The sequence below is a fragment of the Schistocerca gregaria genome, chromosome 2, assembly GCF_023897955.1.
Source record: "Schistocerca gregaria isolate iqSchGreg1 chromosome 2, iqSchGreg1.2, whole genome shotgun sequence".
NCBI classification, from domain to species: Eukaryota; Metazoa; Arthropoda; class Insecta; order Orthoptera; family Acrididae; genus Schistocerca; species Schistocerca gregaria.
The window spans coordinates 158,007,865-158,034,619 of NC_064921.1; the positions used below are offsets into that span (position 1 = coordinate 158,007,865).

The window sequence follows — 26,755 nt, forward strand, 5'->3', positions numbered from 1 at the left end:
AACTCACGATGATGTGTCGGAGACAAAGTTCGCGTGGTGTACGCCCTATGGATCCTGTCTGGGTCGCTAACGGGCGCCATCACCGCATACGCACATCATCTAGTTGTTATTTACTCGAATTACTCGAATCTGTGCGTAGACATCTGATGTCACATACTACCACAAACCTACCAACAAAGTGTCCGATCCCTGGTACGCAGAATAAGTGATGTATATCGTTACAAAGACCGACATATGAGCTATTAGGCAGATGTTCGAAATGATTTGGGCCATCACTGTATTTTATAACTAGTATGGCCACTTCTCGGCAGGCATCAATAACACTCATCAGAAAAAATATCCCGTGGCCTCTATTCCTGTCCTAATTTACGTTGGAGCACAAACAACACATGTCGAAAAATTATTAAGATACTTTCTCAATTTTATAGATACTTCTAGTTCAGTTATATACATTTGAGAAATAAATACACTCCTGGAAATTGAAATAAGAACACCGTGAATTCATTGTCCCAGGAAGGGGAAACTTTATTGACACATTCCTGGGGTCAGATACATCACATGATCACACTGATAGAACCACAGGCACATAGACACAGGCAACAGAGCATGCACAATGTCGGCACTAGTACAGTGTATATCCACCTTTCGCAGCAATGCAGGCTGCTATTCTCCCATGCAGACGATCGTAGAGATGCTGGATGTAGTCCTGTGGAACGGCTTGCCATGCCATTTCCACGTGGTGCCTCAGTTGGACCAGCGTTCGTGCTGGACGTGCAGACCGCGTGAGACGACGCTTCATCCAGTCCCAAACATGCTCAATGGGGGACAGATCCGGAGATGTTGCTGGCCAGGGTAGTTGACTTACACCTTCTAGAGCACGTTGGGTGGCACGGGATACATGCGGACGTGCATTGTCCTGTTGGAACAGCAAGTTCCTTTTCTGGTCTAGGAATGATAGAACGATGGGTTCGATGACGGTTTGGATGTACCGTGCACAATTCAGTGTCCCCTCGACGATCACCAGAGGTGTACGGCCAGTGTAGGAGATCGCTCTCCACACCATGATGCCGGGTGTTGGCCCTGTGTGCCTCGGTCGTATGCAGTCCTGTTTGTGGCGCTCACCTGCACGGCGCCAAACACACATACGACCATTTTGGCACCAAGGCAGAAGCGACTCTCATCGCTGAAGACGACACGTCTCCATTCGTCCCTCCATTCACGCCTGTCGCGACACCACTGGAGGCGGGCTGCACGATGTTGGGGCGTGAGCGGAAGACGGCCTAACGGTGTGCAGGACCGTGGCCCAGCTTCATGGAGACGGTAGCGAATGGTCCTCGCCGATATCCCAGGAGCAACAGTGTCCCTAATTTGCTTTGAAGTGGCGGTGCGGTCCCCTACGGCACTGCGTAGGATCCTACGGTCTTGGCGTGCATCTGTGCGTCGCTGTGGTCCGGTCCCAGGTCGACGGGCACGTGCACCTTCCGCCGACCACTGGCGACAACATCGATGTACTGTGGAGACCTCACGCCCCACGTGTTGAGTAATTCGGCGGTACGTCCACCCGGCCTCCCGCATGCCCACTATACGCCCTCGCTCAAAGTCCGTCAACTGCACATACGGTTCACGTCTACGCTGTCGCGGCATGCTACCAGTGTTAAAGACTCCGTATTCCACGGCAAACTGGCTGACACTGACGGCGGCGGTGCACAAATGCTGCGCAGCTAGCGCCATTCGACGGCCAACACCGCGGTTCCTGGTGTGTCCGCTGTGCCGTGCGTGTGATCATTGCTTGTACAGCCCTCTCGCAGTGTCGGGAGCAAGTATGGTGGGTCTGACACACCGGTGTCAATGTGTTCTTTTTTCCATTTCCAGGAGTGTATGAGAACAGTTGTAACTATTACCCAACACAAATACTAACAGTGAATACTAACAACAATAAGCACTGATAGTAATAATAATAATAATAATAATAATAATAATAATAATAATAATAATAATAATAATACTAAGAATAAATGGAGGAAGTGGGGATCTAGTGTCAGGGCTGGAGTAGTGGGCACTGTATATTTTTGCCGAAAATATTGCTGCTGCCTGCCGGCAAGTGGTCAGGGAGGTTCTAATATAGGTCAGCATTGTTGTCAGTGAATCTGTCAGAGAAAATCTGTACCACCATTCTTTAGTAAAAATTTTACTAAAGCACTAATCTGATCAGATTAACTAGACAATAAATAAATATAAAGGGCAGTCAAATGAAAACGACACAGAGGGAAAAATGTAAGTAAACTGTTTCATATTTCAGTACTAATCGCCATAAATGTTAATGCCTTTATCGCACTGTGTGCCAAAATGGTTCAAATGGCTCTAAGCACTATGGGACTTAACATCTGAGGTCATCAGTCCCATAGACTTAGAACTAAGTAAACCTAACTAATCTAAGGACATCACACACATCCATGCCTGAGGCAGGATTCGAACCTGAGACCGTATCATCCGCGTGGTTCCGGACTGAAGCGCCTAGAACCGCTCGGTCACAGCGGCCGGCGTGCCAAGACGGTCAATGCGTTCATGAAAAGATGTCTGCGGTGGTGAACGGAACCATAATTGTACCCACGCTACACCTCTTCGTTCGAAGGAAGTAGAGAGCTCAAAAAATGTGGGAATCGCATGGGAGTGATCGGGACTTTATGAAGAGTGTCCCAGAAAAACTTATGCAATGTAGTCGAAACAGCCTTGGCAACATGTGGGCGAGCAGTATCCTGCAACAGGATTTTGCCCTTCGTCAACGTTCTTGGGAAAGTCCCGATGACCTTGCTTGTTGATTTTCCGAAACACGGCGCCACCAACAATACACAGCGGTACGTGGAAAAAAATTGTAGCGCGCCATCAACCCCAAACGCACAGAAACGATGACGGGCAGCTTCATTGTGTTGCAGAATAATGCCCGCCCATATGTAGCCAAGATTGTGTCAACTACGCTGCATAAGTTTCGCTGGGAAACCCTTACACGTCCTCAGTACAGTCGCTATCTATCCTCAAACGATTTTCCTGATTTTGTAGACCTCCATTTGCTTCAAACGAGGAGGTGCAATCTGGGTATAATAATGGTTACGTAGGTAGCCGTAAACATTTTTCCATGAAAGCACTGATGGTGGTGGTTAGTGTTTAACGTCCCGTCGACAACGAGGTCATTAGAGACGGAGCGCAAACTCGGGTTAGGGAAGGATTGGGATGGAAATCGGCCGTGCCCTTTCAAAGGAACCATCCCGGCATTTGTCTGAAACGATTTAGGGAAATCACGGAAAACCTAAATCAGGATGTCCGGAGACGGGATTGAACCGTCGTCCTCCCGAATGCGAGTCCAGTGGAAAGCACTGACCGCCTTGCCTCACAGTGAGATAAATGTATTAACAGGTGCCATATACTTCACAAATAACGAACACTTTACTTACTTTATTCCCGTGTGCCTCGTTTCCATTTAACTGCCCCTACACTCGCATCTATATTACTGTATGAAGACAAGTCGTTGTTTAACGCTGTTACCAAAAATCTGGAAGAATTCTTGACCGATTTAATTCTAATTTTTACACAAGATTCTATTAAACGGTTGGAGAGACATAGCTCATTGTTAGCAAAAATCTCGAAGAAAAGTTCTGGACCGATTTTCTTCAAATTTTCACACCATACTCTAACAATTGTTTGGACGAACATAGCCTACATACGAGGGTTGGAACTTCAATAGTGACAACTATTTATTCACAGCTCTTACAAAATAGATACGTGTTTCAAAGTTTTACTGACCTTCAAAGTAGTCACAAGCATTGTGTATAAGCCGTTGCCAGAGATGTGGAACTCGTAGCATATTCTTAGCAGTGCCACTTGTGTTGACAGTTCGAGCGGCGCGGTCTATTGCCCGAGGAATTTGTAGCAGTTCTGAAGCGAATGCCGTGAAGTGTTTCCTTCAGTTTAGAAATCGAGTTGAACTCACGAGGGCTTGAGTCAGGGGAGTGCAGTAGGTGGTATAATGCTTAGCAGCCCCGTCAGTCAATCAGTAACATCTTGCACTGTACGTGTTTGAGCATTGCCCTGCAAAATGATGGTCAGTTCCTGCCGAAAGTGTCACCACTTTTGCCTCTAACTTGGTCGTAGATTTTGTTCCAAAAATGAACAGCATAGAGATGGAAGTGGTGACACTTTCTGCACGACCTGACCATATTTTTGCAGGACAATGTTCAAGCACGTACAGCGCAAGCTGTTACTGATTTGTTTGACTGATGCGAGTGCTAAGTGCTATACCCCCAATGCACTCCCCTAACTTAAGCCCTCGTGAATTCAATTCGATTTCTAAACTGAAGGAAACACTTCACGGCATTCGCTGCAGAACTGCTACAAATTCGTCGGGCAATAGACCGCGTCGCTCTAAGTGTCAACACAAGTGGCACTGCTAAGAGTATCCTACGACTTCTACATCGCTCGCAACGGGTTATACGCAATGCTGGTGACTACTTTGAAGGTCAGTAAAACTTTGAAACACGTATCTGTTCTGTACGAGGCGTAAATAAATAGTTGCCACTATTATAGTTCCAACCCCCGTATTTTCAACATATGTGATATTTTAATGTGTAAAGACGGGAAGTTGTTAGCAAATATCTCGAATTGTTCTTCACCGATTTACTGAAAATTTTTGACACATGGTCTGATAAACGTGTGGATGCTATATGTGTTGTAATGTATAGATACATATGTATAATAGGGAGAAGTAATCATCAAAAATCTCGAAAAGCTCTTAACCAACTAAACTTCAATTATTCACTCAGGACGCCGATAAGGATCCAGACAGAAATAATGATGAATGTAGTGAAGTGCTGCGACGAAGGAAAAAAAATCACTGTTTACACCCGATTTGGCAGTCTTCTCTCAGAGCTGCGACGTACACTGAAAAGAGACAGTGTATTACTGCGGGAGTTAGAGAATTTGTCAGGAATCACCCACACGTATCCCCAGGAACTCCTAGCAAAAAGAGATTAGATTCAGTTGCAGTCCTATTAGAGAATATTTCTAAATAGCTCAACATTTGGTTGTCATTAATCTAAAATTGTGCTCTTTTACTGATAGAGCCAGTAGAAAGACAGATGCTTATAGGAATGACTAATCGTACACTTTAACCCATTTCTGAAGGTTCGAGTCCTCCCTCGGGCATAGGTTTGTGTGTTTGTCCTTAGGATAATTTAGGTTAAGTAGTGTGTAAGCTTATGGACTGCTGACCTTAGCAATTAAGTCCCATAAGATTTCACACACATTTAAACTTTTTTTTCTGAAAATATTCGAATGCAATTCGACTCTTTCGGGGGTACAACATTACAGGTAACATATCTGAAAATATACTGAGTCTTGCAAGCGCTTGTTTTCAGGCTGCTACTGAGGAAGACTAGAAAGGTTAATGTAAAAAAAAAGTACAACAGCTTGAGCAGAAGTACGGAAGTCATGACGGTCTGATGGAAATAGACATTGACAACCTCATTGTGTACGTCGGCACTTCAGTTACCAGTGACGTACCAGAGAAAACAATTATAGGCGACAGTGAAACTGTTAGTGCATCGGAATTATCAGGAGCTTCAGCAAAATTGGCCTGTTTCATTCTTGTTTTATTACACATTTGTGTCGAACGTTGTAATAGATTTGCTGAAATGTGAGGCATCTAGTACATTTAAAAAATAAACAGTAAGTTAGTATCTTCCATTCCAAGTGTCGTAAATTGTTCTTTTACCTACTTCTAATTCCGCATTTATTTTGATACAGTAAATGATAACGTAGGACGTTAATGTTTTCATTTAATATGTCAGTACAAACAGTGATCTTAGTTTCGATAGCGCGAAGTATTTAACTGACGATTAACTCTGTCCTACACATAGCCACTTTTGTGGAAGTTTAAGAAAGACGTTTGTGTTGCCTGCAGTACATGGAGGCGGAGCTTGTTTCCCTCCTCACCCCGCCTCATCCTCTCAGCAGCTATAGTGCTCGCTCCCCATTCCTCCACCCCCCCCCCCCCCCCCCCCTGCATAGCCCACCATCCCTGGGAGATGCCATGTGGAAGTTCGCGTATACCGTATAGTATACAGGCTGTATATTTTCTTAAACAACAATTCTCAGGTTTTTTGTTTAAACCGACTGCGAGAAAGTAAATTCTGTGCTTTTCTGTCCCGTGAAAATGTGCGGTTTCGTTTCCCTTCTAGCAGTCAGTTTTAAATGCGATATCAGGGCATTTAGATCATTAGACAGACTGTTTTTCCCCTTTATTTTATTTTTCCGTATACATAGCTATGTATTGTTTTGTTTCCTTCCCGCAGTCGGTTTTAACAGCAAACAGGAATGTTGTAATAGCTGGCTAGAATACTACTATGTAATTTGAATCGTCTCAGATTTTGTAATCCTACCCAACGCTGATTAAAACTACGCGAAATGCTGTCACCGTAGCTGCTGTCTTCATAGGTCCATGCAAGCAAGCACGATTATGGTTTAACGTCCCGTCGACATCGGAGTCATTTAGAGACGGAGCTCAAACTCTGAATGTTTCAAGGATGGGAAGGAAATCGGCCGCACCCTTTCATAGGAACCATCCACCATTTGCCTGGCAATAGCAATAAATAAGGCTCATGGTCATAGAGATGGAGAAAGGGGTAATGGCTCAAGAGGGTAGGGGAGGGGGGAGGGGGGGAGAAATTGGACATAGAGAATGGTAAGGAGTAAATGGACAGAGACACGAGGAAGATGTGGAGAGGTATGGATGGAACGAGGAGATGGACACGGAGAGGGAGGAGGAGGTGAGCGCCGAAGAGAGGGAGGTACAAGGAAATTAGGACGTATAACAAAATCCCATACATATTGAGCAACGGCAAAGTACTTCTGGGTTCACTAGTAAGTACACGGCGCGACAATACCGAATGATTACTTTTTCGAAACACCTTAATTGTCTTCCATTGGATGAAATTTAACTCAAGCGTTCCCACAACACTTCCCTAAGGAAACTGTGGGGCTGCATCCCCACTGAATTGATCGCAACCCCTTGGAGTACAGCGCAGCCGTAGTTTTTGCCCTCCTGAACTGGATGAAACCACTAAGAACCGGTCATAGCCATTCAACGAAGTTTTAACGTGATCCGCAACGTCAAAGGATACATATTCTCTTTCAACCCTCCCGTTTTCCGCCTTCCTCTGGAGTGATAATGTGGGAGTACAACATTAACGTCTGCGTCAATAACATATGTAAAGGTTCCCTCTAAAACATCCCAGTTGGTAACATCCTCGGTGTCACAAACATAACTTTGTTGAGCATGTTACAAATGTACCTAGGAGAAATTTGTACGCCCTTGTTCAGCCTGGCCGCTGCTCTGGTTCCTTAAGGTAGTAAATCCCACCCAATGGCTGTCAAACGGGTCGTCTAACCAGCAGACGCTAGAGCAGCCGCCAGGTTTATACGGAGTCAAAATTTCTGAAGACGCTTTTGTATCGTGCTCAAAAAATGTGCGTGAGTAGCACCAAGGGTGCAAGGGTGTTGTTGCCGAACTGGGGGATGTGGGGGGGGGGGGGGGAGGGGGAGAATCTGAATGGAACACAACTGCCATTTTACTCATACACATCTCTATGCTGTACTCCTACATGGCCACACCACAGGAGGGCGGACAACAGAATGGTTGAAAAAGCATAAGATCCTTCGATATTTCGGGCTACATTCATATTTCGTCGGTGGTTTTGAACGATGCCTAGCGCTTGCAACCTATACACGAAAACAAAAATTGCAGCCGTGCTGCAACCAAAGGGGTGCGACCACATTCAATGCGTGTCCAGCAAAATGGTTCGAATGGCTCTGAGCACTATGGGACTTAACTTCTGAGGTCATCAGTCCCCTAGAACTTAGAACTACTTAAACCTAACTAACATAAGGACATGACACACCTCCATGCCCGAGGCAGGATTCGAACCTGCGACCGTAGCAGTCACTGTAGCGCCTAGAACCGCTCGGCCACCCCGGCCGGCCGTGTCCAGCACCACAACGTCTTTAGAGAAGGGTTGAAATTTGCGGGGGTTGTCAGCAGTGTTAAAAGTTGTCAACATCATCATCTTGTTACTTGTCGGATTGCGAACTGTCGCTTTCGACCGGGGTATGTGTGGAAATCGACGCACCGTGGTAACGGCAGTTTTCATTGACGCCATTTGTGCCACTCCGTAGAGCCTTTTCGTCTCGATTCTGAGCTTTAGTATTTCTGCAGTGTTTTTCTCGCCTTCCCATAAGAAACCGTGTGATTTCAACGCTGGGTGTCTTGGATCTGACCTCCATCCCAGGGCGTCAAACGAAGGGGTGAAATATGGTTAATAGGGGCTCTGACGACCTTCTCCTCAAGTGGCAAGTACACTATGGCCTTGGGCAGAATCTCGCTGAAACGTCGTGGCAATATGACACCATTAACCCACCTTACGGCTGACTGAACTGGCGAGCTGGCCCCCTTTTCGCATGTGTCGTCATCTTGCTGTTTGAAGAATAACCTGGTCAGAGGGATAGGTTGCAGAGCGCCATGCTTTTGCGGCTTTAAAGAGGTAGGTTTTATCCACCTTTGAGCCAAATTTCAAAACGGGGAACAATTACGGGGTTTCGAAAAAGTGATCATGTAATTCTGTTGCGCGGGGTACACTGCAGTTACAATATTTATGGGATACCCCCTAATGTCGTGTCGGACCTTGAAATCTCCCCCATCGCCCCCTTTTTTTGCAGCTGTTGTTAAACTAAGTTTTTTATGAATATTTGAGAGAAGCGAAGATCTCAATAAATTTTCTAGCGTACTTAGCTTGTCATGTCGAGTTGGCACCAGTTCTTCTTGTCATGGGGTCTGATTCTTGAAGCTGAAAATGTCACATTTTGGGTCCTCACGGTTGGATTGAAGTAAATAAATTTGAAGATAGTTGTTGCAGAATTTCTGATTTCACGTAAAGATATTTTCTCACATTTTAGTATGTCATACAGTCTGTTAATTCTTCACATTAAGAAAGCTGAAATTATATTGTTCCCACAAAAATTTAAAAATACGTCCAATCACATCAGAGGCATGCTTTCGACTCTCGCGCTCTGTGGAAACAAGAATATTCCAAAGGGCTTACTATTTTTCTTGGCAAATGAAGTTCTACTAGTTTCTGTTACATTATTACTTTTGACTATTATTTCACAAATGAATCTAGAAATAAACATAATAATCGGTACAGCGCTGCATGATTAATAACATAAATTTTAAGTGTGGCAATAGTTCGTAATTTCAAACGTTTCTTCAAAAATAGTTTTAACTGTACCTTCACAACTAGTGCTTACCGATTAAAACATCAAGACTGCAACGCAAGTGAGATAATATTGACCTGTCCAGAATTCAAAAAATAATATTGGTATCAACAACTTCTTTTGAGGAAAAGTAATACTAGAGGATGATGTCCCGCTACAACCTCCTTTTTCCCAGCCTACTTCAGCATTTCGACGTTGTGTGGACTGAACAAGTCGTTGGAAGTCCCTTGCAGAAATACTGAGCCATGCTACTGCTCTGTAGTCGTCCAAGTATTTTGTGTACGAACTGACCTCTCTATTATGTCGCATAATGTCCGATGGGATTCGGGATTCATAGTATGTGATCTGGTTGAAATGTACACAATGTACCACTCGCGAACCGTTGTGGCACGGTGACAATGGGCATCAACTTGAAGTCCATGAATGGTTGCAAATGGTCTCCACATAGCCGCACGTAACCATTTCCAGTCAATGGTCAATTAAGCTGGACCAGAGAACCCAGTCCATTCTGTGTAAACACAGCCCAGCCCACACCAATATCGAGGCCCCACCAGATTGCATAGTGCTTTTTTGCCAGCTTGGGTCCACGGCTTCGTGGGGTGTGCGCCCTACTCGAACCCTACTATCTGCTCTTACTGACTGAAACCTGGATTCATCTGACCAGGCTACAGTTTTTCAGTTGTCTTCCAACAGGTATGGTCACGAGCACTGCAGGCCATGTTACGCTGTTAGCAAAGGAACTAGAGTGGTTCGTCCGCTGCCATATCCCATTAACGCCAAATTTCGGCGCACCGTCCTAATGAATACGTTGATTATACGCCTGGTATTGATGGCTGCGGTTATTTCACGCGGCATTGTTCGTCTGTTAACAATGACACGTGTCGTTAAGTAAATGCCGCCTGCCATTGCGTTATCCATCTACATCTACGTGATTAGTCTGCTATTCACAATAAAGTGCCTGGCAGAGGGTTCAATGAACCACCTTCGTGGTGTCTCTCTACCGTTCCACTCTCGAACGGCACGCAGGAAAAACGAGCGCGTAAATTTTTCCGTGCGAGCCCTGATTTCTCTTATTTTATCGCGATGATCATTCCTCATGTAGGTGGGTGCCAACAGAATGTTTCCGCAATCGGAGGAGAAAACTGGTAATAGAAATTTCATGAGAAGATCCTGCCGCAACGATAAACGCCTTTGTTTTAGTGACTGCCACTCCAATTCACGTATCATGTCTGTGACACTATCTCGCCTATTTCGCTATATTACAAAACGTGCTGCCCTTATTTGCACTTTTTCGATGTCATCCGTCAGTCCCACCTGATGCGGATCCCACACCGCACAGCAATACTCCAGAAAAGAGCGGACAAGCGTGGTGTAAGAAGTCTCTTTAGTAGACCTGTTGCACCTTCTAAGTGTTCTGCCAATGAATCGCAGTCGTTGGTTTGCTCAACCCACAATATTACCTATGTGATCGTTCCAATTTACGTTATTTGTAATTGTAATCCCTAAGTATTTAGTTGAATTTACAGCCCTCAGATTCGTGTGACTTATCGCGTAATCGGAATTTAGATGATTTCTTTTAGTACTCATGTGGATAACTTCGCACTTTTATTCATTCACGGTCAATTGCCACTTTTCGCACCATACAGGTATCTTACCTAAATCATTTTGCAAGTCTTTTTGATCATCTGATGACTTTACAAGACGGTAAATGACAGCATCATCTGCAAACAATCTAAGACGGCTACTCAGACTGTCTCCTATGTCGTTAATATAGATCAGGAACAATGGAGGGCCTATTAACACTTCCTTGGAGAACGCCGGATATTACTTCTGTTTTACTCGATCACTTTCCGTCTATTACTACGAACTGTGACCTTTCTGACAGGAAATCACGAATCCACAACTGAGGCGATACTACGTGGGCAAGCAGTTTGATTAGAAGACGCTTGTGAGGAACGGTGTCGAAAGCCTTCTGGATATATAAAAATATGGAAGCAGTTTGACATCCCCTGTTGATAGCACTTATTACTTCTTGAGTATAAAGAGCTAGTTGTGTTTCATAACAACGATATTTTCTGAATCCGTGCTGACTATATGTCAATAAATCATTTTCTTCGAGGTACTTCATAATGTTCGAATACAGTATATGTTCTAAAAGGCTACTGCAAATCGATGTTAGTGATATAGGCCTGTAATTCATCGGATTACTCCTACTTCCTGTTCTGGGTATCGGTGTGAACTGAGCAATTTTCCAGTCTTTAGGTACGGATCTTACTGTGAGCGAGTGGTTGTATATAATTGCTAAATATGGAGCTATTTTATCAGCATACTCTGAGAGGAACCTGAATGGTATACAATCTGGACCGGAGGCCTTGCCTTTATTAAGTGATTTAAGCTGCTTTGTTACACCGAAGATATCTACTTCTATGTTTCTCGTCTTGGCAGTTGTTCTTGATTGGAATTCAGGAATATTTAATTCGTCTTCTTTGGTGAAGGAGTTTCGGAAAACCGTGTTTAATAACTCTGCTTTAGTGGGACTGTCATCAGTGACTTCACCGTTGTTATCGCATAGTGAAGGTATTGATTGTCTTGCCACCGGTGTGCTGTATGTACGACCAGAATCTCTTTGGGTTTTCTGCCAGATTTCAAGACAGAAAGGTAATTCCAGAAATTTGGTGTTCGCGACACACTCTTGATACTGTGGATCTCGGAATATTGAATTCTCTACCAATTGTGGAAATGGAATTTTGCATCACATAGCTCCAACTACCATTTCGCGTTGAGACTCTGTTAATTCACATAGTACGGCCGTAATCACGTCGGAAACTTTTCCACATGAATTATTTGAGTACAAATGACAGCCCCGCCAATGAAATGGCTTTTTATATCTTGTGTACGCGGTAATGATGCCACCTGTATGCGCGCTTATCGCTTTCCCATGACTTTAGTCACCTTAGTGTAGATATTACAATGAAATGAACACCATTAGCTGCTTACAGGCGTTGACATACGTCAACGGGGCAAATGAAAATGTGTCCCCCGACCGGGACTCGAACCCGGGATCTCCTGCTTATATGGCAGACGCTCTATCCATCTGAGCCACCGAGGACATAGAGGATAGCGCGATTGCAGGGATTTATCTCTGGCACGCCTCCCGCGAAACCCGCATTCTCAACGTATTGTCCTGCACTACATTCGTAGTACCCCCGCCTATTATACTTATTACTCGCGGCGCGTTGCCGATTCCCGTAAGAGTTCGGGCACTGTTTGTGCATTCGCACAGATGGAAAAGATGGTCAAGTGGCCGGTGGGCCTTAACTATATATATACGGAGATGGTATCTGTTCTTTCGGACATGTCCGAAAGAACAGATACCATCGGTGACATGTCCGAAAGAACACATAGCATCTTCGTATGTAGATAAATTCAAATACTGTAAGACGTTGGGATTTTAGACACCTTACATGTCGGGTGCCTCAGTTTTACGTATCGTTTACATTGTTGCAAGACACTGGTTTTGCAATATGGGACGGGTTTTTGTGTGTATGTTGCACTTGTTTGAGATTCAATACACGTGGCATCGAGAGTGACGAAAATGTTTCCCTTGGGTAAATTTGTATGTTTAAGTCAGGTAGAAACAGGGTGTGAAGTATCACTGGAGGGGAAGCCAGTTTTAGTTAGCCACGCTGTGACACAATGGTCTGTGGAACCGCAGCCTACTCAAGGTCAAGTGCAGGTGACTGGCACGGCAGAGAACTGGCGGAAGAACAATATATCACGTGAGCGGCGCGCGAGGACGTAACTTACCACTCCTGTGCATGATGGAGTGATGAGGGGTAATAGACCTGGTTGTTCACTTGAATGCCAGCCAATTCTACGACATTGTACTTATTAAGCCATTTGCTGATTGGTCAGCCATGGCTACTAGAAATGAAAGATCGACTGCCATTGGCTGTATCATCCACTGTCCTGCCCCACTGAAGAGGGAGGGAAGCTAGGCTGAGAACACGCGCAACTGCCTAGCGCGACAGGCACTTTCCCTTGAGACGTCGTCGAGTGTGGTCAGAGAGCATCCCTCAGTGACAGGACGACAGGGAAAGGAGATATACGGGTGTGAACACTTTGTTCACGCGGCTCCAAAATTCAGTCAAGAGCTGGCTGAATTCTTTTCGTAAATCTGAGCGGAGAGTGAAGAGAGGCAAGGCCGTTATGTTGTTGCGAGAAGATTAGATTAGATTAGATTAAATTAATACTTGTTCCATAGATCATGGATACGACACTTCGTAATGATGTGGAACGTGTCAGGTTAAAGAAAGATGATTGTACAAGATATTACATTACACCAAATATTGCATGACACTAATGCTTAAGTTAGTTTTTTTCCCTCCCTTAATTTATATCTAAAAATTCAGCCAATGAGTAGAATGAGTTGTCATCTAGAAATTCTTTTAATTTATTTTTAAATGTTGGTTGACTATTTGTCAGGCTTTTGATGGTAGGTGACCAAAGACTTTTGTGGCAGCATAATTTACCCCCTTCTGTGCCAAAGTCAGATTTAATCCTGCATAGTGAAGATCATCCTTTCTCCTGGTGTTATAGCTATGCACACTGCTATTACTCTTGAACTGGGCTGGATTATTAACAACAAATTTCATAAGTGATATATATATATATATATATATATATATACTATGACGTTACTGTGAGGATTCCTAGATCCTTAAATAGATGTCTGCAGGATGACCATGGGTGGACTCCAGCAATTATTCTGATTACACGTTTTTGAGCAAAGAATACTTTTCTACTCAACGATGAATTACCCCAGAATATGATACCATACGAATGCAGTGAATGAAAGTAGGCATAGTAAGCTAATTTACTGAGATTCTTATCACCAAAATTTGCAATAACCCTAATAGCATACGTAGCCGAACTCAGACGTTTCAGCAGACCATCAATGTGTTGCTTCCAGTTTAACCTCTCATCAATGGACACACCTAAAAATTTTGAAAATTCTACCTTAGCTACAGAGTTCTGTTCAAAGTCTATATTTATTACTGGAGTAGTACCATTTATTGTATGGAACTGTATATACTGTGTTTTATCAAAATTTAAAGGGAGTCCGTTTGCTGAGAACCACTTAATAATTTTGTGAAAACATCATTTACAATTACATCACTTAGTTCTTGGTTTTTGGATGTTATTACTATACTTGTATCATCAGCAAAAAGAACTAACTTTGCATCTTCATCAATATGGAATGGTAAGTCATTAATGTATATCAAGAACAGTAAAGGACCTAAGACCGAACCCTGTGGGACTCCGTACTTTATAGCCCCCAGTTTGAGGAATCAGCTGTTGTATTAACATTACATGAACCACTTATTTCAACTTTCTGCATTCTTCCAGCTAAGTATGAATTAAACCATTTGTGCACTGCCCCCCACAAACCATAATGATTTAGCTTATCTAAAAGAATTCCATGATTTACACAGTCAAAGGCCTTTGAGAGACCACAAAAAATACCAATAGGTGATGTCCGGTTATTCACAGCATTTAATATTTGATCAGTGAACGTGTATATAGCACTTTCTGTTCAAAAGCCATTCTTAAAACCAAACTGACATTTTGATAGTACTTTATTTTTACAGATATGGGAGAGTTCTCTTGAATACATTACTTTCTCAAAATTTTTTGATAGAGCTGTCAGAAGAGAGATTGGGCGATAGTTGTTGACATCCGACGTATCCCCCGTTTAAGCAATGGTTTTACAATGGCATATTTCAGTCTATCGGGGAAAACACCCTGCTCCAAAGAGCTGTCACATACGTGGCTGAGAATCCTACTTATCTGTGGGGAACAAACTTTAAGTATCTTGCTGGAAATGCCATCAATTCCGTAACAGCTTTTACTTTTCGGTGAGTTTATTATTTTACTGATTTCAGAGGGAGAGGTTCGTGGAAATACAGTTGTTTCAAACTGCACAGGTATGGCCTCTTCTATTAGAAGCCTTGCCTCTTCTAGTGAAGATCTAGATCCTATTTTCTCCACAACATTTAAAAAATGATTATTGAAAATATTTCCAATTTCAGATTGTTTGTTAGTACATTTGTCATTCAGTTTTATGGCACTAAAAAATAGCGAGGGGAGAGTAGCACGTGGCACCCCGGCCTTGCGCTTGTGTATAACCATTAAAAGCAGACTAAGATGAATTTAACGCTTTTCGCTTCACGAAAATATAGGGCAAGTTTGCTGATATAGAATCAGCCAGGCGCAATGTAGGGTTTTGATAGATTTACAGATTTCACGAGACACGGCAGCAGTCAAGCCGACGACACTGAGCAGTACAAGTTAGAGAGCGCAGCACGCCATTAAATGTAAATGTCGTGTCACAAGCCAGTTTTTACTCCAGTGATACGAAGCTCAAAGTAGGAAGTTGTTTCCTTCATGTAGTGCCAGGGTTGACTGAAAATTAATGCCTCCACCTTCGTAACTTTTCAACAGTTGGCGGCATTGGTATGTGCCAGATACTGGCTTGTTCCGTAGCATCATCTCTACAGCTCCAGTTCGCGTGGAGACTTAACCTTAAACGGTATGTTGTTACAGTGTGAAGTATGGAACCCTGCGCAGAAGGTCGGTCAATGGGATTTAAGCAACGTGCAGTCATTGAATTCTTCACAGCAGAAGTTGTGACCCCAAAGGAGATTCATCAGAGAATGAAAGCAGTTAATGGTGGTTGTGTTGATTTGAGTACTGTGTGTCATTGGGCAAGTAAGTTTAAAGATTTTGAGGTGGGAGGATCTGACACCACCGAGTTTCACAAGCAAAATGCTCACAGATTGATTCAGGAAGATTGTCGTATCACTCACAGAGAAACTGCAAGTACAATCGGCATTTCACAAGAACGTGTCGGTCACATTATTGCTTTGCTTGACTGTAGGACGTTCGTGCACGATGTGTACCCCAGATGCCACCACCGTACGGTTTCCTCCATACAGTCCAGATTTAGCACCGTCTGGCTTCCATCTGATTCCAATAATGAAAGACGATCTGCGGGGACATCATTATGCTTCTGATGTAGGCGTCGAGAGAACTGTGAGACTACGTTTGCGGAAACAGAGTGTCGACTTCTTCCATGAGAGATTCAGAAAACTTGTCCATCGTTGGCAGAAGTGTATCCAATTGGCTGGTGATAATGTGGAATAGTGAATATTGGTAATTAACGATCACGTCGTAAGGATTATTTCTGCATCTGATTTATTAAAATATTCCCATTCAAATCCAATTAACGAAGGTGGAGGCACTACTTTTCATTTCATAAATTAACACATTTCCTTCGTGCTCTCACTGACCACGTTTGGTTAACATTTGTGGGGAAACAATACAATTTGTTAGAGCTGATAACATTCTTCAGCTCGACATGAGGACAGGCTTCCTCCAGAGAGTCTTTCTCTCAGTTGAAAATATTTAAGCATCCTGAATTTTGTGCTAGTATTGCTCTTTTATATTTTATGTTATTTGACAAATTTAATACCAGGATCCCCTTGTCTGAACAGACGATACCTGAGATTGCTCTTGTGCAATGTAATGACCAAATATTTTCAGAAGTGATTGCAATAAATGTCCGCCCCCGGTAGCTGAGTGGTAGCCGGCATGGTACCTCAGCGTGTTCGGTCAGAGACTTAGCTGCCCTCTGTAATAAAAAAACTGAGTTAATGGATCAACAACGAACTGAAACGGGTGTCTTGCGACGTCCGCGCCGACGAGATGAAACGAACGAAAACGAACAAAATAAGATTAAAAAAAAAAAAAAAGTGGTCAGCACGACAGACTGTCAATCCTAAGGGCCCGGGTTCGATTCCCAGCTGGGTCACGCATTTTCTCCGCTCAGGGAGTGGGTGTTGTGTTGTCCTAATCATCATCATTTCATCCCAATCGACACGCAAGTCGCCGAAGTGGCGGCAAATCGAAAGAATTGCACCAGAGGGGCGGTCTCCCCGACGCAAGGCCCTCGTCACACGACATTATTATTATTTGTTCCAATAAATATAATTACAGAGAATAGTTGCTGTCTATTCTAAGATAAAGACCACCTCCCTACCTCATTGCAATATTTTAGGACCATTGATGGCAGCTATTCAGCTCAAGTCGTAGCCCTTGGTGAGTAAGAGTATGTTTCCTTACCTGTCAGGTTCAAACTGCGATACGCGCGCTAAGTGCAATCGTGCACACATTACAAACACAGCATTCACTTAATGCGATCCAGAGGCTTGTTTATAGTACACTACTGGCTATGCGAACCAGAGGCTTGTTTATAATACACTACTGGCCATTAATATTTCTACACCAAGAAGAAATGCGTATGATAAACGGGAATTCATTGGAAAAACACATTATACTAGAACTGACATGTAAACACATTTTTACGCAATTTGGGTGCCTAGATCCTGAGAAATCAGTACCCAGAACAACCACCTCTGGCCGTAATAACGGCCTTCATAGCCTGGGCATTGAGCCAAACAGAGCTTGGATGGCGTGTACAGGTACGGCTGCCCATGCAGCTTCAACACGATACCACAGTTCATCAAAAGTAGTGACTGGCCTGTTGTGACGAGTTAGTTGCTCGGCCGCCATTGACCAGACGTTTTCAATTGGTGAGAGATCTGGAGAATGTGCTGGCTAGGGCCCCAGTCGAACATTCCCTGTATCCAGAAAGGCCCGTAAAGGATCTGCAACATGCGGTCGTGCATTATCTTGCTGAAATGTAGGGTTTCGCAGGGATCCAATGCAGGGTAGAGTCACGGGCCGTAACACGTCTGAAATGTAACGTCAATGCGAACAAGAGGTGACCGAGACGTGTAACCAATGGCACTCCTTATCATCACGCCGGGTGATACGCCAGTCTGGCGATGACGAATACACGTTTAAAATGTGCGTTCTCGGCGATGTCACCAAACACGGATGCGACCATCACGATGCTGTAATCAGAACCTGGATTCATCCGAAAAGATGACGTTTTGCCATTCGTGCACCCAGCTTCGTCGTTGAGTACAGTATCGCAGGTGCTCCTGTCTGTGATGCAGCGTCAAGGGTAACCGCAGACATGGTCTCCGAGCTGATAGTCCATGCTGCTGGAAACGTCGTCGAACTTTTCGTGCAGGTAACATTGTCTTGCAAACGTCCCCGACTTAGAGATCGAGACGTGGCTGCACGATCCGTTACAGCCATGCGGATAAGAGGCCTGTCATCTCGACTGCTAGAGACACGAGACCGTTGGGATCCACCACGGCATTACGTATTACCCTCCTGAACCCAGCGGTTCCATATTCTGCTAACAGTCACTGGATCTCAACCAACGCGAGCAGCAACGTCGCGTTGTGATAAACCGCAATCGACCTTTATCAAAGTCTGAAACGCGATGGTACGCATTTCTCCTCCTTTCACGAGGCATCACAACAACGATTCACCAGGCAACGCCGGTCAACTACTGTTTGTGTATGAGAAATCGGTTGGAAACTTTCCTCCTGTCAGCACGTTGCCAACCTTGTGTGAATGCTCTGAATAGCTAATCATTTGCATATCACAGCATCTTATCCCTGTCGGTTAAGTTTAGCGTCTGTAGCACGTCATCTTCGTGGTGTAGCAATTTTAATGGCGCGTGGTGTATTAGGTCACCACTCCCTGAATCTGCAGGAATAACACTATCAACGAAATTACCAGATGAGGTTGGAAACCGGCCGCGGCGTTCACCAGAATCCAATTCGTAGTCGGCAGCCACGCTGGAAGACGGCGGTCCACAGCACTGCAGCTCTGCTCTCTACCTCTCGTCTGGGAGGTCCAGGAATCGTCGGCGGCGGCCGCTGCAGCCCCTTGGGAGGGCGGTGGCTCCTTGTTTGAGGGAATTACACCATCCGGTGATTAAAAGCAAACATCGATTTGCATGGCGGCGGCGAGGCCGGCCTCTGATAGCCGAACCCACCGCTCGGCTGCCCACACAGGGACTGTTGGCCCGCGATCCCCGCCGCTCCACCTACTGGCTCACCGCAACGAGACTGCCTCGCTACAGCCGGAACGGATTTGCATACATTGCGGCGGCGACCGGCACCGCCACCAATAATTGATGTATTTTACATTACTCCGCGCGTGTTGGCGACCGAGGATTACGGCTGTAAGCTGGGCTACACTTTTGTTCGTCGCTCGCGCGAAATTTTTGCACAAAGGCGTTTTTGGCCGCCGCACCACGGCTGCAGGATTTCACTCTTTAGGCCGGCCCCATTTCAGTTTCTTTTTTGTTTTGTATTAGGTGAGATTGTTTTGGGACAACTACTAATAAAATTCAGTTAGGGGGCTGGTGGCAGTCAGAGGGCATTCAGTTACGAGGTTCACTCAAAAGGAAATGCACACTATTTTTTTTTAAATCCATCTTTTATTCTACATGTCTGAAAGTCTTACAGTTTGTAGATACATCCTTTAGATCTATATTTTCATTTCTCCACATAATTTCCATTCCTCTTAACTACCTTACGCCATCTTGGAGCCAGCGCCTGTATACCAGCACGGTAAAATTATGGACCAACCTGTTGGAGCCACTGTTCGGCAGCGTGCACAAGGGAGTCATCATCTTCAAACCTTGTTCCACGAAGAGAGTCTTCCAGTTTCCCAAAGAGATGAGAGTCACATGGAGCCAGGTCAGGACTGTACGGCGGGTGTGTCAGTGTTGTCCATCCGAGTTTTGTGATCGCTTCCATGGTTTTTTGATTGAGATGTGCATTGTCGTGCAACAGCAAAACATTGTGCTGTTGCCGATGTGGTGGAACACGACTCAGTCGAGCTTGAAGTTTCTTCAGTGTCGTCACACATGCATCAGAATTTATGGTGGTTCCACTTGGCATGATGTCCGCAAGCAAGAGTCCTTCGGAATCGAAATTCACCGCAGTCATAACTTTTACAGCAGAAGGTGTGGTTTTGAATTTTTTTTTTCTTGGTCAATTTTCATGATGCCACTCCATTGATTGCCTCTTCGTCTCTGGTAAAAACTGATGAAGCCATGTTTCATCACCTGTCACAATTCTTCCAAGAAATTCATCTCCATCATTTTCGTACTATTCCAAAAGTTCGCTGCATACCGTTTTTCTTGTTTCTTTGTGAGCCACTGTCAACACTGGCACAAACCTTTTTTAACGCCAACACTTTCAATATTCTGCAAACATTTTCTTCTCCTATCCCAACGTAGCTTGACAATTCGTTCACTTTGATGCGTCTGTCAGCAGTCACCAATTCGTTAACTCTCTGCACATTGTCTGGAGTGTGCGCAGCACGAGGCCTGCCGCTGCGAGGACAATCCTCAATATTGCCGCGCCTGCTTTCATCACGTAACCTGCTTGCCCACCGATTACCTGTACTGCAATCGACAGCAGCATCTCCATACACCTTTTTCAACCTCGTGTGGATGTTTCCCACTGTCTCGTTTTCACAGCACAGGAATTCTATGACAGCACGTTGCTTCTGACGAACGTCAAGTGTAGCAGCCACTTGAAGACATGCTGTGACGGTGCCACTCACGGGAACAGGTTGAACTAAATTTGAAAAGAAGCGGGAAGGATGTATCTACACACTGTAAAACTTTCACACATGCAGAATGAAAACTGTATTTTTACAAAAATAATGTGCATTTCTTTTGGAGTGACCCATGTACATGGAAGAGCTGTTCCGAGAATGTGGAGTTCTGCTACAACAATATTATCCGGCTTTAGCGAGGCTCTGTCAACTCCTGATCCCTCCAATAGTGATGTACCGCGCCGGCCGGAGTGGCCGAGAGGTTCAAGGCGCTACAGTCCGGAAAGGCGCGACCGCTGCAATCGGAGGTTCGAATCCTGCCTCGGGCATGGATGTGTGTGATGTCCTTAGGTTAGTTAGGTTTGAGTAGTTCTAAGTTATAGAGGATTGATGAGCTCAGATATTAAGTCCCGTAGTGCACAGAGCCATTTGAACCATTTTGATGTACCTCCTTTGTGGGAGGGCTGCACCGTACGGTAATTAAACCTATCGCCATGGTTTTTACGACCAGGCCTATTTCGAGACTATGCACTGCGGATACAGCGTTAGTAGTGTACTGCTACACACAGTCAAGTATTATCATAATAAAATAAGAGAAATAAGAGCTTGAACGGAAAGATTTAGGCGTTCCTTTTTCCCCACGCGCCATTCGAGAGTAGAATGGTAGAGAAGTAGTATGAAAATTGTTCGATGAACCCTCTGTAAGGCACTTAAGTGTGAACTTCAGAGTAACCATGTAGATGCAGATGTGAAATATCCGGATGTAGCGTCGCAGAGCGATCTGAAATGGAAGAAGCATGTGAGGATTATGGTAGGGAAGACGAATGATCTGTTTCGGTTCATTGGGAGTATTTTAGGAAAGCGTGCAAGTCGTTCATCTGTAAAGGAGACCACATGTAGGACAGTGGTAAAGAAGACCGCACATGGGACGCTGGTGAAACCTATTCTTGAGTACTGCTTGAGTGTTTGTGATCCGCATCAGTCCGGATTAAAGGAAGAGGCAATTCAGAGGCGGACTGCTAGATTTGTTAGCGGTCGGTTCGAAAAACACGCAAGTTTTATGGAGACGCTTCGGGAACTCAAACGGGAATTCCTGCAGGGAAGGCGATGTAGTCTATAGAGATGGGTCGTTCGCGAACCAACGGGTCCAAAGGAACGGTTCACCAAGATGAGCAGAAGGAGCGAAGAACGGATTCTAACGAGCGGTCTTTCATACTTCACTTCGGTCGCGGCTTTCTACCTATAGTTCCCGGGAACGGGAAACGGTCGGTCTCGTTCCCGCAACGGCACGTCGGACGGTCTCGTTCCAGCCTCGGTCTCGTTCCCCTCCGTCTCGGTCTCGGTCTGATTCGGCGGGACCCGTCCTTCTTCGCGTGGCCACTCGTCGCAGTTCCACTGCCGACTGCTGCTGATAGTTCAGTATAGAGTTGTTGTTCCTTTCGTTCGCTGCTCACGCCCATTCTAGATCTGTTTCAAATCTTTTTTCATCTCTGGACTTGAGTTCTATTGGTATTCTGTCCAGAGTCCACGACCAGTAATTAAAATGTATTTTATAATTACGTAAATTACATAAAACATGTAACACATACATATTTTCAAGTAACAAACGGGCATATCAACTTACTTCACTATTTCGATAAACGGCAGAGAACATACTTATAAAAAGAAAAGGTTTTTTGGTATTACACAAACGAACCAAGTCGGCACAGGACACACGAGTGGCCATTTTCCGTTATCTTTTATTTTTTTTAATCCCAGGTAAAACAGCATGTTCATTGTTATGGAAGGCAGACCAACTTACAACCGAATGAAGCCTCCGCTCCATAATCGAGTGTCTAGTATCACATTATGTGATGAGAATACGGTAAATTACACAACACTATTTCAGTGGCATAGGGTAGCGCACGAAAAATCGGCCCCGAATACTGGACTGCTCATTGTCGCCCACCAGTCATCATCTACTGTTTCGAAGCTGTTTGCGTTAGCTTATTTGTTGTTTCTTTACTGCCTAATTATTACATGTTTAACCGGCCTGGGTGGCCGAGCGGTTCTAGGCGCTACAGTCTGGAATCGCGCGACCGCTGCGGTTTCAGGTTCGAATCCAGCCTCGGGCATTGATGTGTGTGATGTCCTTAGGTTACTTTCGAAGCTGTTTGCGTTAGCTTATTTGTAGTTTCTTTACTGCCTAATTATTACATGTTTCGCCAGCCTGGGTGGCCGAGTGGTTCTAGGCGCTACAGTCTGGAACCGCGTGACCGCTATGGTCGCAGATTCGAATCCTGCCTCGGGCATGGATGTGTGTGATGTCCTTAGGTTAGTTTCGAAGCTGTTTTCGTTAAGTTATTTGTTGTTTCTTTACTGCCTAATTATTACTTGTTTCGCCGGCCTGTGTGGCCGAGCGGTGCTAGGTGCTACAGTCTGGAACCGCGCGACCGCTGCGGTCGCAGGATCGAATTCTGCCTCGGGCATGTATGTGTGTGATGTCCTTAGGTTAGTTTCGAAGCTGTTTGCGTTAGCTTATTTGTTGTTTCTTTACTGCCTAATTATTACATGTTTAACCGGCCTGGGTGGCCGAGCGGTTCTAGGCGCTACAGTCTGGAATCGCGCGACCGCTGCGGTTTCAGGTTCGAATCCAGCCTCGGGCATTGATGTGTGTGATGTCCTTAGGTTACTTTCGAAGCTGTTTGCGTTAGCTTATTTGTAGTTTCTTTACTGCCTAATTATTACATGTTTCGCCAGCCTGGGTGGCCGAGTGGTTCTAGGCGCTACAGTCTGGAACCGCGTGACCGCTATGGTCGCAGATTCGAATCCTGCCTCGGGCATGGATGTGTGTGATGTCCTTAGGTTAGTTTCGAAGCTGTTTGCGTTAGCTTATTTGTAGTTTCTTTACTGCCTAATTATTACATGTTTAACCGGCCTGGGTGGTCGAGCGGTGCTAGGTGCTACAGTCTGGAACCGCGCGACCTCTGCGGTCGCAGGTTCGAATTCTGCCTCGGGCATGGATGTGTGTGATGTCCTTAGGTTACTTTCGAAGCTGTTTGCGTTAGCTTATTTGTTGTTTCTTTACTGCCTAATTATTACTTGTTTAACCGGCCTGGGTGGCCGAGCGGTTCTAGGCGCTACAGTCTGGAACCGCGCGACCGCTGTGGTCGCAGGATCGAATCCTACCTCTGGCATGGATGTGTGTGATGTCCTTAGGTTAGTTTCGAAGCTGTTTGCGTTAGCTTATTTGTTGTTTCTTTACTGCCTAATTATTACATGTTTCGCCGGTCTGGGTGGCCGAGCGGTTCTAGGCGCTACAGTCTGGATCCGCGCGACCGCTGCAGTCGCAGGTTCGAATTCTGCCTAGGACATGGATATGTGTGATGTCCTTAGGTTAGTTAGGTTTAAGTAGTTCTAAGTCTAGGGGACTGATGACCGCAGTTGTTAAGTCCCATAGTGCTCAGAGCCATTTGAACCATATTACATGTTTATCTGTTCTGTTCGTAGCGGTCAACAAATCGTGCTGGCTTGGCGAACAGTCTGTACATTCGGGGCCTGTTTTTCGTGCGGCACCTTATATTATTTCACTGCGATCAGCCACATAACACTGATGTTGGCTAAACTAGATGTTTTGCAGAATCACGAAAACTACTTTTACAAGCGTGTGACAATTCTGTAATGAACAAAAACTCTGTATTCCACACGTGAGGCAAGTGCCCCTCTAGGCGCCTTCCATCTTCTCATCTAAGCTATTAATTTTCAATTTTTCGTAAGACCCATATACAATGCACAAATGAATGGCGAACGAGTAAACGTGAACGGTTCCCACAAAAGAACGGTTACCAAAAAGAACGGTTCCCTATAAAGAGCTATCACCAGTGAACTAGTTCCCAAGGATGAACGAGCTAGCCCATATCTAGTCCTTCACGAGGAACATTAGTGAGAAAATTTTGGGAACCGGATCTTGAAGCAAACCTAAGAACGAGTCTAAACATACATTTCGCATAAAGGGCACGAAGATAAGATATGAAAAATAAGGTTACATACGGAGACATATAGACAGTCAATTTCTCCTCGCTCTATTAGCGAGTGAAGCATGAAAAGACATGAGCAGTAGTGGCTCAAGGTACCCTGCGCCACGCATCGTACAGTGTGTTGTGTTGGCAGAACAGCCAACACTGTGTTACTAGAGGAGGCCAAAATGCACGCGTTTTAGCTCACACCGGCTGGCTTGAGGAGGGAAGAACTATACTGACGTGAGGTCTGGAACATGACAAGGAATTAGAATTCAGAAAGCGGACGTAATTAGTTTGATATTTAACTTTAATCCATTAATGATGATCATCGCTCTTGACGGTACGTGATTCACAGTATTATCAGTTCAGAATAAATTCTTGAAGAATATGGCGCCTTGCTAGGTCGTAGCAAATGACGAAGCTTAAGGCTATGCTAAACTGTCGTCTTTGCAAATGAGAGCGTATGTCGTCAGTGAACCATCGCTAGCAAAGTCGGCTGTACAACAGGGGCGAGTGCTAGGGAGTCTCTCTAGACTAGACCTGCCGTGTGGCGGCGCTCGGTCTGCAATCACTGATAGTGGCGACACGTGGGTCCGACGTATACTAACGGACCGCGGCCGATTTAAAGGCTACCACCTAGCAAGTGTGGTGTCTGGCGGTGACACCACACAGTGGTTATCCGATTATGTATGTCGTTGCGGATGTAGCTGCGGAATTTTACTGATGTATGAACATAGCTCGATTTATTACAAATCCCTGAAGATTCTCCTTTTGTGTGGAATCTACAGAACACGATGGAGGAATGAATGTACGATTGACACCATCATCTGCTTTCCAGTCGTGACACAGTTTTGCTGTAGGTAAAGAGAGCAAGATCATCACTTCGCGAGACGGTCTAGTGCCGGTGGTAAACGCGAGGGCGCGGAGAGAAGTCTGCCACAGCAGCTCGTGTCCGTACAGTGAGTCGGGCCTTGGGGGCTGCCCCATTTGACGTCGCCTTCGCCGCTATTGCCGCCCCTCGCGTCGACGGCGCCGTTTAATATGTATGCAAAGTGCGGCCGCTTTCGCACTGGGTATTGACGGGCTTTATACGTCGCGGAAAAGCTGTGGCTGAGCCAACCGAGACGTCCCCCCGGGGGCCCCCGGAGGCGGCAGCGTTCGCAGCCGCACACGGGCATCGCGACGCTAATTTGGTACGCGGAAACCGCCGCAACTATTTCTGGCGTACGTGGCGTTTTAATTAAAAACGCCGATAAACGAGGGAGGTCAGCCCGAGTCAAGTCATAGCGAGAGCGGAAAGAGTGGTCCGGTCGCTAGAGAGAGAGAGAGAGAAAGGTGGGAGGGTGGGGGGAAGAAAATAAAAGGAGTGGAAAAGAAGGAACTTTTGCACTCGGGAGCTCTCATAAATCGCGCGGCTGCCGAAAAGTGCGGGGTCTTGTAGCCGCTGGAATGAGCCGTGCGCGCAAGTTAAAGTCCGCGCTGCCCGGACGGTGCCGCCTCTCCAAGTTTCCCCTGGACGGGTCGGGCTTTTTCTACAGCTTCCCCAGCGCCTGTCAGCTTTTATAGCTCGCAGTTTTAACACTCAAACTTAGCGGCGCACCGGCGTGCTGGATCGCAAAGAGCGGCTGCCTCGATGTCGGGATCGCAGCTGCCACACTGATTTCGCGTTGTTCAGGATAGCCGTGTGCTTGTTACCGTCTTGCCGCTAATGCTAGCCCGCTGCACAGGTATTGCCATGAGACCGCTTTGAGAGCGGACCGAAAGAACAAATCTGGTTTTAGTGCAAGGCTTTGCGCAAATTGTCACGTAAATTTAATATCCTGTAGCTCGTAGCCTGGCGAAGAAAAGATTGGCACCTGAAGTAAGGCTGGACATCGTCCATA

At 45.3% G+C, this 26,755-nt stretch overlaps 1 protein-coding gene and 1 non-coding gene across 2 annotated transcripts in view; both read right to left on the reverse strand.

The window, feature by feature from the left end:
- The window catches only part of LOC126335684 (uncharacterized), a 63,091-nt gene extending 37,041 nt beyond the window's left edge, over positions 1 to 26,050 (reverse strand). The window contains exon 1 of the mRNA XM_049999141.1: positions 25,831 to 26,050. Within this exon, the coding sequence (XP_049855098.1) occupies positions 25,831 to 26,050 (220 nt within the window). The remainder of the gene's footprint in view (positions 1 to 25,830) is intronic.
- Positions 12,354 to 12,427, reverse strand: Trnai-uau (transfer RNA isoleucine (anticodon UAU)). The gene has a single exon. It is a non-coding gene; the product is annotated as a tRNA-Ile (tRNA).
- Positions 26,051 to 26,755: the final 705 nt, after the last annotated feature.